The 14,223-nt window shown below is 37.4% G+C and overlaps 1 protein-coding gene across 1 annotated transcript in view; it reads right to left on the bottom strand.

Annotated features, from left to right (window-relative positions):
* Positions 1–359: 359 nt before the first annotated feature.
* The window catches only part of SYT10 (synaptotagmin 10), a 35,802-nt gene continuing 21,938 nt past the window's right edge, over positions 360–14,223 (bottom strand). Inside the window, exons 4-7 of the mRNA XM_065665140.1 lie at positions 3,599–3,719; positions 3,131–3,302; positions 1,524–1,653; positions 360–443 (exon numbers count right to left, since the gene is read on the bottom strand). Of these exons, the coding sequence (XP_065521212.1) occupies positions 372–443; positions 1,524–1,653; positions 3,131–3,302; positions 3,599–3,719 (495 nt within the window). The 3' untranslated portion in view covers positions 360–371. The remainder of the gene's footprint in view (positions 444–1,523; positions 1,654–3,130; positions 3,303–3,598; positions 3,720–14,223) is intronic.

Genomic DNA, 14,223 nt, shown 5'->3' with positions numbered 1-14,223 from the left:
ATTAGGCATTACAAGCTGCAATGAGTGATTTTGAATTGCTTAAGGGATTTATTTTTTTTTTTCTGATTTCTTTGTCTATGCAAAGATATAGGTCATATCAAAGCACTGCTTGGATATGACGCTGGACGTATGTCAGCAAGAAAACAGGTGAATGAATTTGTATGAGGAAGGGTTATATTTGGCTCAATTCAACTTCATTCATACATCAAGAAATTATTATAAACTGTAATATAATACTTAGAATAGGAAAAATGCATTTTAATAAAAAAATATGGATACAGTTCATCTGCGGAAGCCAAACCTTCTGTTTGTGTAGATGTGAGCTACAAGGGAGCTTTGGACACTAAACATGATGAATCCACTCTTGTTGCCTAGGGCGTAAGCGGTGGTTTTGGTGATGAACAAGATCCCTGGCTATCAAAACTGGTTGCTCTGCCAGGTAACTGCAAAAAAAGTGTTAATTTTACAAATGTCAGCATATCATGATCATTTCAGAGGATGAGAGACTCCCACAAAGAACCCAAATAAAATCTAAACCCTTTCTTGATCAAAGTCTCCAGGAGAAATAATAATGGGAAGAAAATGCCTAAAGTGAACTAAAAATGCCTCTGAGTCATTTCAGAGGAGTGGGTTTATTTCACTAATTGGGGGTTTTACCTCTGTTTCCCAACTTACATAATCCAGACAGAGCCACGCACCTGTAAAAATAGGTTTCTTTGCTGCATTGACTCGATTTAGTTGCACTCACACTCTTCTTTAGGTGTTTTCTGTTGGGCTTTTTCTACCTGTCACTGGAAACACTGTGCAGTCACGTGCTATGCAGTGGGGAGAACAAACTGGCCCATAATGCCTCAGACAGCAACTCATTTTTCTGCAGAGGTTGCTTTTGGTAAGAGCTAAGCAGTGTGTCGTCTGTGTCCCAAAACACTGCCTGCTGCTTCTTGAGGCTTCAATATGAATCTTTCAAAATCCAATGGTGTGAGCATCTTGCATACAGAAAACCAGTAAGATATGGCTGCAGCAGGTTGAAGAGGGAGTCCAAGCCCACAGATTTGTAGGTATAATCACTCATGTATTTGAATAAGCTTCCAATAAGTGCCTGGTCAAGTAATTCTGGAGGCATCTGCTGGTATATTGCCTTAATTTAACCTAATTAGCAGGCCATTTTCAGATTAATATTTTAGCAACATATCTAATCATATTAAAGATTTTTGAAGAGGAAATGATTACTTTCGAAATATTTCCAAATGATCTCTTCTAAGTGTATATAAGCTCCTTATCATAATTTCTGGAAATTTATGATATCTTTAAATCTTATAATGCCATCAGTGCAGCATGGTAACTTTTGAAATGGCACACTTAAGTAACCAATAAACCCAAGCGACCAGATTTAGGTTGTGCTAAGAATTGTAGAGCTTCTCCTTAGAGACTTCACTGATTTTCATGATTCTTAGAAGCACAGAAGCGTGACAGAGGCAAAACATTCAATATACCGAGAAGCAGAAAATTTGGCTACTTCTTACCTCTAGTAGTGGATGCCAGTGAGTTATTGGTTTACGTGGGTAAGCCAGCATTTCATTCCAATGATCTCTTCCAAGCCCTTCAGCATCAATTCCTGTCCGACATACCCCAATGACCTCATTGTGCCCTACTCTGAGAATTGAAGAAAGGCAAATTTTTTAAAAGTAAAAACAGTTTTAGTAACATCTGATGTAATTCAGTGTACTGGTTTAGTGCAGCACAGAATACATGCCCAAAGTTTCCACATTATTTATCACAGATATTAGTTTTAGCAGTAGTATTGTAATATTATGGTCTACAATGGTAGCATCAAAAACCTCCAGCCACTACGTGCTTCTAGCAGCTATAAAAATTGCAATGAAGATTTAACCCTTGCCATTAAAATGTTAGAACCCAAGGAATACAAGGAGAGAAATGGAGCATAATGCACCAAATGATCTAGAAGGAAAGCATGCTGAAATTTTGTCAAGAGGAAGGTGAAAGAAAATAGTGTGGAATATATTTCCTGCTTCAAATCCTTCAGACATTATTTCACACTCTATTTCCCAGCTCTTACTGTTGTCATCATTGGAACTTCAGTCAGAATTGTGAAAGGCAAGAGGCATTGCCATGACAGGCAATGCCTTAATACTTCATACTGCTGGCAGTGCCATAGACTTGTTGGGGAATTCCAGAAAATAATTTCTGAACCTTGCCCATATGTACGTTAGAATGTTTCCTAGCTTTCTCTTACCAAATGCTTTGAAAGGAGCAGCTGAAGAGACTGATATTGTGCGGGCTGCTGTTCTTTTCTCTTCCCAACGGCACCATAGTGCCCTTTCACATCTGACTGAGAAAGTCTTCCTGACAGATGTTGGAGGACAATCAGAAATCTAATGGCAAGGAAAAGCAATCTGAAGGCTTGTGTTACTAAATTTGACTTTCCTTGTTTATTTGCCCTGCAATCTCAAGAGCTCACTACTAATACCACTTGAATGAAGCAGACTTGGCTTGGGCTTGATTCTGTCAGTCACTGTCTAGTTTAACCTGCAGTTCTTGAACATCTGTAAGTAGGAGTCTCTTCCTGAACAGTTCTCGGTGAAGACATGGATAATTGAGGCTCAGATGTTTTATCAACCAGAGCTGAACTCAAAGGTTACAAAGCTTCTCTATTGATTCAAATGAAGAATTAATTATTACTTAATTCAATGAGGCAATTAGTATCTAATTCTATTTTAGTAATCCTTTTTTTTTTTTTAATTCAAATATCTGCCATTTAAATAGAAATTAGAAGTGTGAGAGACTTTTTTAAACTGGGAGACATACCTGATTTATAAAGATTTTACATAGTCCAGCCACCAGATGGGGAAAGCAATGTATGCCAAGCCTTGTGGCCCCTAAGAAGATTAAGCCATGTTTCTTTTGCATCACATTTATTTATGACACAGATAAAATGGCCTGAACTCTAAAAGGTGTGGAAGCTTTAAACCTCTACTTCCTTTTAAAGCAAAAGACCCAAAGGCTTTGTTTTTTTGTGACACTAAACCTGCTTTAAAGTTCAAGGAGTTGCTTGCAATGATCAGGTAACTTCTCACTGAAGATTAATGGTAAGAAAGCAAACTGCGCTTACCGATCATAATCCATCACTGCAATGGAGAGGCTGACCTGGTCCACATTCTCTGGAGGGATATCAAAGATGATGGCCTCATTATAAACGGGATTGAGAGTGTTCTTCTTTGTGGTAGTTTTCCTCTTTTTCAGTCTTCGCCCCTCACACATCAGTGACACTTTGACATATGGATCTGAGTAACAGACAATCAGTTGCATGCATTTGGACTCAAAGTCATTCAAATGTGTAGTAGAAGAGCAATCTTTTTTTGTAGGAATGTCATTTCAATAAAACAACACAAAGGAAAAATATGGGCATTCTGAATAAGACATAGTGACTGCCAGACCAAAGACAGCCAGTAGATCCGAACAGTGCCTATGCCCGTTCTCCTGCTACTTCCATTTCACATCAATGTTAAGCACGCAAAACCCAATGAGTTCCTACTTGTCCCCTTCTTGCCTGCCTTCTTATTAAAAAAAGTAGATTCACCTGATGCGCCAGTTATGTCCATTGCTTTGAGATTCCTACATTTGATGACAGTTAATGTCATTCTCCCGGCAGTAGGCAAATAACAAAGGGAAAACATGATCTCACCCAAATCTATGCTCTCCTGAAAAAGAAAATAAATGATTAGCAATCTGACCATACTGCCAACAATTCAGTTCAGATCATGCAGAAATTAGGATTTCTTTTTTAACATGAAAAGACTTGTTTTGCAGCCTCAGGTGATTCTGAGGAGGTCACAACCAATGTTCAGAAATTATTTCTATAAAATACAGAAAGGTTTCCAACAGGATAATATTTTAGTGACAGAATTTAGAATTGCTAAATAGAGAAATTATTAAAAAGTAGAACCAAAACTTTCTGGATTCCTGATGTGTTTGTGTTGTATTTACATAAATGAAAAAGTACTGAATGTGGAATGTCAATTTCTGCTCTTGAAAAGACTCAGACTCCATTATTTCCAATAGAAAAAAATTTGGTGGGATATTTAGATCACACACATTTACATGACTTTTAGCCACTGGAATTTATGTAGGAGATATATTCCTGCACATATGTATGCATATCAAAAGTTTATCCTGTCTAAGTGCTTTGAAAAGATGAATGTGCTGGTAAAAGCTGCTAGTGTTACTGCTCTTACTGCGCTTTGAGGGGTTCTGCTCTGGGAGAAAAGCAAAATAAAGGAGTAGCACCTACAACTTCCCTAGCCCAACAGCAATTTTTTGGAAGATAACATATTTGGAAAGATGGATAAGGTCCATGTGGATCTTGATAATCCTCACAAACAGATAGTTTCTATGTTGAGACAATGTGCTGTGAATTCATATAATATGTTGCTGTACAATTCAGATGCTGCAATGTTTGGGAAATGTAACCTAAGGAAGAGAGGTTCCATCAATTCCGATTTTTTCTTTTCTCACAGTTATATAATTATCCTAATACTACAAAAGTTTACTTGCTGAGTAGCTAGTTACGCTCTAAATTGTTACTTTTAAATATACCACCAAAGAAAAGAAAGTTGCATATTAAAAACAACTCAGGATTTTTAAATACGAGCTTATAAGGAGCATGTAAGGAAGTCGCTTCTGTATGGCAGCCACCCTCAAGCATGCTTATGTGATCACAAAGGATTTTTTCTGACCTGCTACTAAAAAGCTTATTTTTACTATGTCAGCACCAGTATTTTATCTGTTAAAACTATAGCTACCCTGGGAGTACAAATTTGTTTGAAAATTGTTGTATTTATGGTACAGCTGCTCTAACATCAGAAGGCAAGTGTGATAAATCTTTAAATGATACATAATGATTGCTGTGTAGATGACAAATGCACTACTTACAGTTATGAGACAGACAAGGACTTACTCCTCACGTCTTTTAGCTGCTTTTTTGAACATTTTTATTGACTTTCTTTGGCTTAATGTCTAAATTAAAATAAGCACTTCAGATCTTTCTTGAGTAAAGATGAACTTAATCACATGCTTCAGGGAGGTTTTTTGTCTATTTAGGGTTTATTTTTGTCATTTGTTTGGCATTTGTTTGTTGTGGTTTTGGGGGTGGTTTTTTTTTTTTTGTTGTTGTTGTTTTTTTCCGTGCTTTGCAGTCTTTAGATTGAAGAATGCAGTCTTAGAATAGCTTTAAATCTCCACTGCACTGTTAATGAAATATTGACTTTTGTGTAGCTTGGTCAACTCACATGTTCAGTCACTTTCCTAGGATTCTGTTCTGAGAATTAGTAGATTGATAAGCATGTGAACATGTACTGTGGGCAAATTTCATGCTTGTCAGGATTTCAGGATTTCAGATTGCTCAGGATTTCAAAATGATTTAGTTCATTCAGTCCACATAGGATAAATACAGCTATTTGACATCTCCTTAGCTCAAGTCCCCTACATTGCCACATGCAACACAGAGTTTTGTGCCGCAGAGTACATTAATAAATTCACTTTTCTATTTCAGAAAATATAAATAAAACTTGAAAAAATGAAGTGCAGTTCTCTTCACTCATTTGTCAAAGTTGCAAGTGCTCTCCATTATATATTGTCATATCTGAAATCTGTTTAAAGCACAGCTTCTGTTATGAGCATTACTTTCTGAATTCAGAGTCTGATTGCTGTTCCTCATATCCATATGCCAAAGAGATCTCACTTTATTGTTTGAAAAGGAAATACAGTTCCCCCACATCCAGTGTTTCAAAGCTTAAGGTCTATGTTGAGAAAGGTGATGAAGATGGGCTGGATCATAAAACACAGTGGGCAGCTCATGAAAAGGACTAGTTCTTCGTTTTTCAGAGAAATGACTTATATAAGTAAATAGAGAAAAAATATTTTTTGCAAAATGTGAGCATGAACTTCAGTATTCTATTATTTCTTTCTCAAGAAAAATTGGGTAAACACTCAAAGGCTTGGGTGAGCTCAAATAATAAACGAGAATACAGGCAGAGCTATTTATCATCACTTATATATTTTAAAAGAAGCATTGTTCAAAAGACTTGCGAACTCCATATGGTGGTTAATCTACAATAGTTTTTTGAAAAGCAGAGAAAGGCATCAATGCTTAACAAAATGGCAAGCATTTGATGCTTATGCTCAGTCCTTTCTTTCCTTTCTGAACACTATGTACTGAAGACATACTGGAAAAGAGCTTGGAAAATCCCCTGCAATCAAATCTAGTGTTTCTGACTGTACAATGAATAAGCAATATGCCTTAGTGCAAAAAGAAATTTTTGGACAACAAATGTGGGGAATCTTTTCCCTTTGCACAGCAGACTGCCCGGAGGGCAGATATACTGAAGTTTACCAAAGTTATGTAACCTGTGTATTGACTACTCAGTCTGACATGGTAAGGGATGATTTTAGGATTGGGAAAAGACTCTCTATCACTCCACTGTTTATGCAGGCATTTTCTGACACCTAACACCTGGAAAAAATGTGGCTTGTGCTGCCCTGAAAGGTCTGATTTTCTTATTATAGAACAACAGTCATTTAGCTCTATCCACCATTTCAATAGACAAATCCTGCAATACGCCAGAATAGGTATTATTTTAAATAAACATTATTGTCTATATCACAGATATTTGAGTCATTCATTGTGATTTCAATGGGCTAGAAATAAAATTAGTAGTTACCCTGCAGTAATCTGTAGATACCATTTAACTCTTCTGGTGGAGAGAACCGGCCATCATAGAATGCCATCACAGACTTGGATTTCCCACAGTCCTCAGATTGAGTTAAAATACATACTTGTTCAGAATCCTTCAAAGAACTTTGATATTTTTATGTTTTTAATTTAATTTGCTACTAGTTGTGGCATCTGATGTTTGCTGACAGTTTTGTAGACAGTGTCTTTTTGCTTAGTAAGGAGTAGAAATTCCAAGTACTTTTACTTAGTTTCTACTTTTAGTATCTGCTGAAATTGGTTATGCTTGAGTGAACTGATTATATTTTATTAGGACCTCTACAAGTCATAGGGCAACTGGGGATTAAGGCATTAAAATGCATCATTAAAATAAATATTCTTTGGAAAACAATCACACAGGCTAAAGCCCAAGACTTACAAACTTTCAAATGTTGTTTTGAAGGATTAAGATTTATATTAGGCATATATATGATAGCATTAGAAACTGGGACAAGGATATCACCATTTCCCCCCATGCACTTCTTTTTTTGTTAACTTGAGAACTACAGGTTCATTAATTTGGAGCTGAAAACATAGGTTCAAACCTAAACAGTGAACAAAGTAAGGTTCAGCATTTAAACTTCTCGTGGCAGCCTTTCTCGGTCTACCACATTGTTTATAATGAGTAGCATTTTTAAATGCCGTGGATCAGACTTGGGGGTGCTGGTCGATGAGAAAATGAACATGAGCCGGCAGTGTGCGCTCGCAGCCCAGAAAGGCAACCGTATCCTGGGCTGCATCAAAAGGAGCGTGACCAACAGGTTGAAGGAGGTGATCCTGCCCCTCTACTCTGCTCTTGTGAGACCTCACCTGGAGTATTGTGTGCAGTTCTGGTGTCCTCAACAGAAAAAGGACATGGAACTGCTGGAACAAGTCCAGAGGAAGGCCACGAGGATGATCAGGGGACTGGAGCACCTCCCGTATGAAGACAGGCTGAGGAAGTTGGGGCTTTTCAGCCTGGAGAAGAAAAGGCTGCGTGGAGACCTCATAGCAGCCTTCCAGTACCTGAAGGGGGCCTATAGGGATGCTGGGGAGGGACTCTTTGTCAGGGACTGTAGTGACAGGACAAGGGGTAATGGGTTAAAACTTAAACAGGGGAAGTTTAGATTGGATATAAGGAGGAAATTCTTTCCTGTTAGGGTGGTGAGACACTGGAATGGGTTGCCCAGGGAGCTTGTGAGTGCTCCATCCCTGGCAGTGTTCAAGGCCAGGTTGGATGAAGCCTTGTGTTGGATGGTTTAGTGAGAGGTGTCCCTGTCCATGGCAGGGGGGTTGGAACTAGATGATCTTGAGGTCCTTTCCAACCCTAACTATTCTATGATTCTATCCTTAAGTATTATTGATTTTAATTGAGATTTAAAAATATAATTTAATTACTTCAGAATCCCAGTGCTCCAGGAAATTCATATTTTTCTCACTTTATACTACACTAGATAACTTAGTTCACACAAATCATCTGACAGGAACCACTGAATACAAGCAAATCTGAGGAAGCCAAGGCACAAGCTGCCCTCAACAATCATGTCTGAATTACAGCAATCGTCTGCATTACAGTCCACCTGAAACAAAACACAACTCAGAAGACACAAGCCTAGACCAGGTGGTTGCCATTCATACATATTTTTAACTATGCCTCACAGTGTATTACATGTATCTTATATTCACCTGGAACCGTGCTTTATTTGGGTAACTCACATGAAAATTTCCCTCTTTTTTAGGCCTGAGTCTTTCTTTTTCTTCTTAAATTAAACTTAGATTTCAATTAACATCTAACTTTACAGATGCTTGTAATGATTCCCCCCACACCGACTTCCAATAACAGATAAACCAGCATCAAGCATAGATGCACTAATGCAAAAGGAAGCATTTGTTGGTACTGTATGTTTCTTTCATTTATTTCCCACTTGTGTACACAAGCTGGCATACAGTACTAAGGAACTGCAATGGTGGCAAGTGCTATACCAGCTTCAGTTACTTTTATGGCTCTCAGTTTACTTTACTATCCAATCCATTTTCTGGTACAGCAATGCTAGAACAAAATGAAACAAAGAAAACACTGATCTTAAATGTGTATGTCAGCTATTGAGATGACCTTGGGTTTTCTTAGCTACAGAGCACAGGTTCTTCAGATAGATAGTGTAATTCTCATCCCACACAAGCAATCGCACCTGGATGAATGCGCTAATAATTTTTGCCATTAGGTTACCATGGGTCTGTCTGCATTGTCTGCTTTATCAGCTCTTGGAGAATCGCGTGTTGGCAAAGTTAGGTGAAAAAAAAAGTCCTTATTCTTTTATTTTTATTATCAGACCAAATGGACAGCAGTGCTCTCATTTTCACATTTATGCCTCTAAAAATAGCAGCATTTCTACAGAGGCTGTGATCCCTCTTCACAATATGTATACACAGGGTAGTGACGTGAGGAGTAGCATGAAGCCCTTGGAGGAGATCATCAATTAGGTTGACTGAGTTTTAGAACTGTTGCTGCTGGAGAAAGCTTTACTGTCTTGTTATTCTAATTAACTTTCCCATTTGTTTGTATTAAATTCAACAGAAGAGACAACTTCTAGCTAAGAACCTCTGCAAATTCAGTGAGGAAGTTAGACAGAGATCCTTCCATGCTCAGGGTAGTTTCTTCACCCATAATCCTGAACTGAACAGGAAAAATTATTTATTGACTATACTGACAGTGTAAGAACTTTCGTAGTCTCCCTCCTATGCTGCAAGATCTTAACTAGTTTCCTATGCTAGCAGGAATAAAAAGCTTATAGGGAGCTCATATTTGAAATAAGGTGTCATTTTTGCACCATTATTTGATCACAAATGGGCTCTAGGCCATTTTTTTTACTGATGTTTGTTCTGTTTCTTTTCCCCTACTTTTTTAAGTTTTGCAATTAAAAAAGTCTTAAAAGGGCAACTCTTTATGGATTCTTATAATGAGCTGTACAAATGTTACTGGAACTAAAGAATTTATACACTTTTATTATTACTAGTGTGTCATTAATATCCATATTTAAAATAAATATTTGTGTAATTAACACTGCATTAGAAATTAAATTCGCTCAGAAACTTCCTAGTTGCTACTTTATGACTCAGATTATCATACTTCACAGAAAGTATTTTAATTCTTAATCTCAATTTTAATATCCAAAACAACTTTCCTATTAATTATAATTTAAACAGTGTTTCAAAGATTGATTGCATGTGACAGTAGTGTAGCAAAACTATCGAGGGTGGCATGAATTTATTTTTTACTTGATTCCTAAACAAGTGATTTGCAAATTTTTCCTTTTAATTTTCCTGCTGTATTTTGAGTAAGTATCTTTGCTAACTAATATTTTCTAGATATAAAAGAAGTTATTCAGGCATTTACATTCCTAGAATTTTAGCTGCTTTCTTTGGTCACAGAAAATTGCTTTTCTGTATAGTATGCAAATGTAAAGAAAAATGCATTGGCGGAATCGGACCTTTGGATTATTTGAGTACTGCAGAAACATAATTTTCCTAAAGGAAAGATTTTTCTCCCTTTTTTTCTCGTTTTGTTTAGAAACATACTGTACATGTTCCTGCTTTCCAATAAAAGCTACTGACCTCAAGTTTCAAGAATCAGGAATAAAATAAAACATCATGGTAAATGTTGGGCATTGAATGGAAAGAAGAGGGAAATGTGTTCCCTCACACAGTTAGTTAAGAATGCATTAAGATGTTTCGTGTTTTGAGATATAGCTTAAGAGTTAAAAGAATAATAGCAAAAAGCCATATATAAACCTACCAATCTGCCTGTTTTCTCATCCATGTATTTAGAATTTGACGGTATTTAAGCTATCACAGGAGCTATCGAAAGTTACGAGAACTGGAGAGCTAATTTAACCACCTTTCAAAGGGATTTTACTTTGGAAACCTTGCCCCCACAGCTAATATTTATCTTCCTCTCCTGTTATTCTTTGCATATCAAATGCAGATCTTTTTGTTCCTCCCAGCACCACTTACTGATTGAGCTGTTGTCCTGGGAAATGAATCAATGAAGTTTGTGTTTGTTCTTGCCTCTGTGGAAGACAGTGGAAGCTGTGGGGCCTGTTGCTCTATAATGACTGCATCCTCTGCTTGTGGAGGCCTAATGCTTGTTTTTGCCAATCAGACATTCTGATTGCTCTGGTTCACAGTTGCTGATTGCAGTCCTGATTGCATAGAGAGGACTCCCTGAGACAGCGTGCTGGGTCCAGCAAGCTGAATGCTCTCAGTAGCGCCTTGGGAAGCCTCCTGGATGCTTCTTTTGTCACTCCCTCTGTACATAACCATCTGTCTTGTGCACCAGGGAGGCAGTTTCATCTTGCCAGGCAGAAAGGAAGCCCATTCCTGCTTCAGAAGAGCTGAGAACAGAGGTACTTCTGTGAACTAACCGTAGCATCTACCAGCACATGAATGAACCAAAACATATGTGGCTTCCCACATAAAGAAGCTGTTCTGAAGCAGCAATGCATTGACTGCAAAGAGACAATTTGCAGTGAGAAACTCAGAAAGCACTTAGGACATAGCAGGTCAGTCAAGCGTTGCACTTTAGCATAGCTGCCATGGTACTGCCTGGATGCAGAGATGTTAACTTCCCTTGAGGAAACCATTTTCTCATTTTCAAGGTAGACTGAAAGTAGCAGTTTGCCTCTAGCAAAGCAGAATATTAAAATAATTTGTCCTTTCAAGTGAAAAGAAATGTTCAATAATAGTACAAATCTTTCCTGCTTTCAGTAACTGGACAGAAGCCTACTCTTTCTCCATTGTCTTTTCTAGTTATCAGTCCGACATAAAGCAGTCCCAAAAGCCTCAACACATTTCTGGAAAGACTGACTCAGAGTATTCGCTCATCTACTCAGCAGCAGGTAATCACGTGAAACCTTTATATCACTAGCCTTGAGTGGAAATTACAAATGCCAGTGACTCTTAGCTTTAAAAATCCTGTTCCCTCTATGCTGATGGTAAATGTTTGTATACTGAGAAGTTTTTCTCTTCCACGCCTCTTTAACATTGTGTTAAAGCTTTTATGTACACTTCCAGAAGCATCCATTCTGATGGACTAGGCTAACAAGTTAGGATGGCTAACTGTAAGGTGTAGTCCACTACATTTCTGGTGATAAAACATTTCTTGATAGTGTTACTCTTTGAACACTAAGAAATAGGACAATCCTTATAATGCAGCCTCAACATTTGACTACCATAAGACATACCTTTTTCAGCTGTATGCCACTATTGCCTTAGTCAGTGTACAGTCTAGTTTGCCATTTTTTGTCCGTTTATGAAATAGTGAACTATGGAGAAAACTAAGCAAAGATAATGCCTGTAATTGCTCTGGGTGAACTGCAGAGGTGGGATTCGTTCTTGTTTGCTCAGGAAGTCAGAAGAATCTCCATCTATAACAGGCAGGATGACCTGTGTGACATTCTACTCTGGCAAGTTTTGAGACAAATTAACTGAGACATATGTTACTGTCCCGCTCATTAAAAAAGAGGTATTTAAGCACTTCTGTCTTTTCCAGCTATGCTATTCAGTTGTATGCCAAGCGCTTTAGAAACAGCAATCACACATCATGGGCATCACATGCAGTGTGTGTCCTTACAAAACCTTTCATATCCCACTTCACAAATGAGAAAGCTGTATCAGTGAAATGCCTGGTGTCAGAAAACTAAATAATAATCAAATTCCATCTGTCTGCATGAGATAATTCAAGAGGCTACAAATATATGACAGCTCCATGACTAAGACCCTCAAAAGACTACTGTGGTGGAAATGGCTTTCATCTAAATTCTGGGCCCTATTTTTTTTTTCTCCCAGTTGCATACTTTCCTATAACTGGTTCCACTAACAGAGCTCGCAGAATTTTTAGGCAATGATTTTCAAAGCAATCAATCATTTTTGAAAGTATAATGGGAAGTTAATAAACTTTTATACCCAGAAAGTGTTAAGATCACTAGAGTTGTTTTTTTTGTCTAAACAGTTTTACAACACTGAATATTTGCACTAGTGCTTGTTAACAATTCCAGTGCGAGTTTTCTTTTTTTAATATTTTTTAAGTATGTGGTATATTTTGACAGTAGCAAAACATCAGAAATGCATGCAAAACTCACAATCCTTTTACAAAAGCAGAAGCTAGGTATGTTGGCTAAGCAATCCATTTGATACTATTTGTTTGCCTCTGATGTTATGAATTAATTATTATTAGTGTATTTAGACTTACAGTATTCCGATGTACTGAACAACCTTCACAGGTGGTGCAAAGCTGCATCTTGAGGTTTTGGGTTTTTGTTTGTTTTTTTTTTAATTAATCAAACGAACAGAAGTAAATGATGGATTATTTATTGAAAACTCACTCACCCATATATAAGCAAAATCTGGGAACATTAATATAACCAGATATCTAGGATACTTCTTTTCTACAACTGATTTTATACCAAATTTACCTTGATAATTTCACATTAAGGAATTGAGATCCTTTAGCACTTACAACAGGCACATGCTATGTGGTATACAATAGCTGTAGGTTTTTGACATGTCATATAACAGAGAAACGATGATATGAATGAAATGTTAAATGGAAAAAAAAAAGCAAACTGACAAAGATAAATCAATTCCAACAATTGAAAACCATAAGGATAAATATGAGGGTGTGTGGGGGCCAATCCTGCACTTCTACAAAATCGTTTCAAATTACTATTGTGTTAAAAAAACAAAACAAGTATTCAAACTGTAGATTTCAACAATCGATTTTATGGCCAACAGGACTCAATGCAATCACCCAGTCTGATTTTTTCCACAGACCAAGTATTTCCTGTAACAAATAAAATCTCCTTACAGATGTACAAGCAAATCTTTTTAAATTATGTTAACTACTGGCAAAGAATCTTTGCATAGCAGAGATCTCCTGCTGTAACTGCCTTCACTAGTAAAATGCTGTAGTTCCTTTCCTTGGTAAAGCTGTCTGGTAGGTGTTCAACTCCAGGACTGCAGAACATTGTGTCATAAAAATGGGTTCTTTTGAAGCAGGTAGAAGGAATGATTTTTACCCTCACTCTACCTTCTGCATAAGAAAATTATTGACTATGGAAGAGACGTAAAATACTCAAAGCTGAGGAGAGGCAACTTCTGCTGTTCTATAAGTTTTGGACTAATCCTTTGATCTATCACTACCATCTATCATGAGGAAACCACTGGGTGTAGAAATTATGCCTGAAAAAAGGGCTTCAGAGAACATACAACAAAACAGAGCAGAGGTGAAGAGCATAAGAGAGATAAATTTGCAGAATGGCAGCTTGGTTCCTGCGCTCTACAGTGCAAGTAAGGACCTTCCTACTGAGACAGCCAGTTTGGCTTTTAAAGATTCTTTATGAACACCAAAGTATGCCTGCCTGGAGTACAATAACTTTTCACTAACTGTAAAACCAGCTGGA

Source organism: Lathamus discolor, chromosome 1, assembly GCF_037157495.1.
Source record: "Lathamus discolor isolate bLatDis1 chromosome 1, bLatDis1.hap1, whole genome shotgun sequence".
Classification (NCBI taxonomy): domain Eukaryota; kingdom Metazoa; phylum Chordata; class Aves; order Psittaciformes; family Psittacidae; genus Lathamus; species Lathamus discolor.
This window is presented reverse-complemented; position numbering and strand designations above follow the sequence as displayed.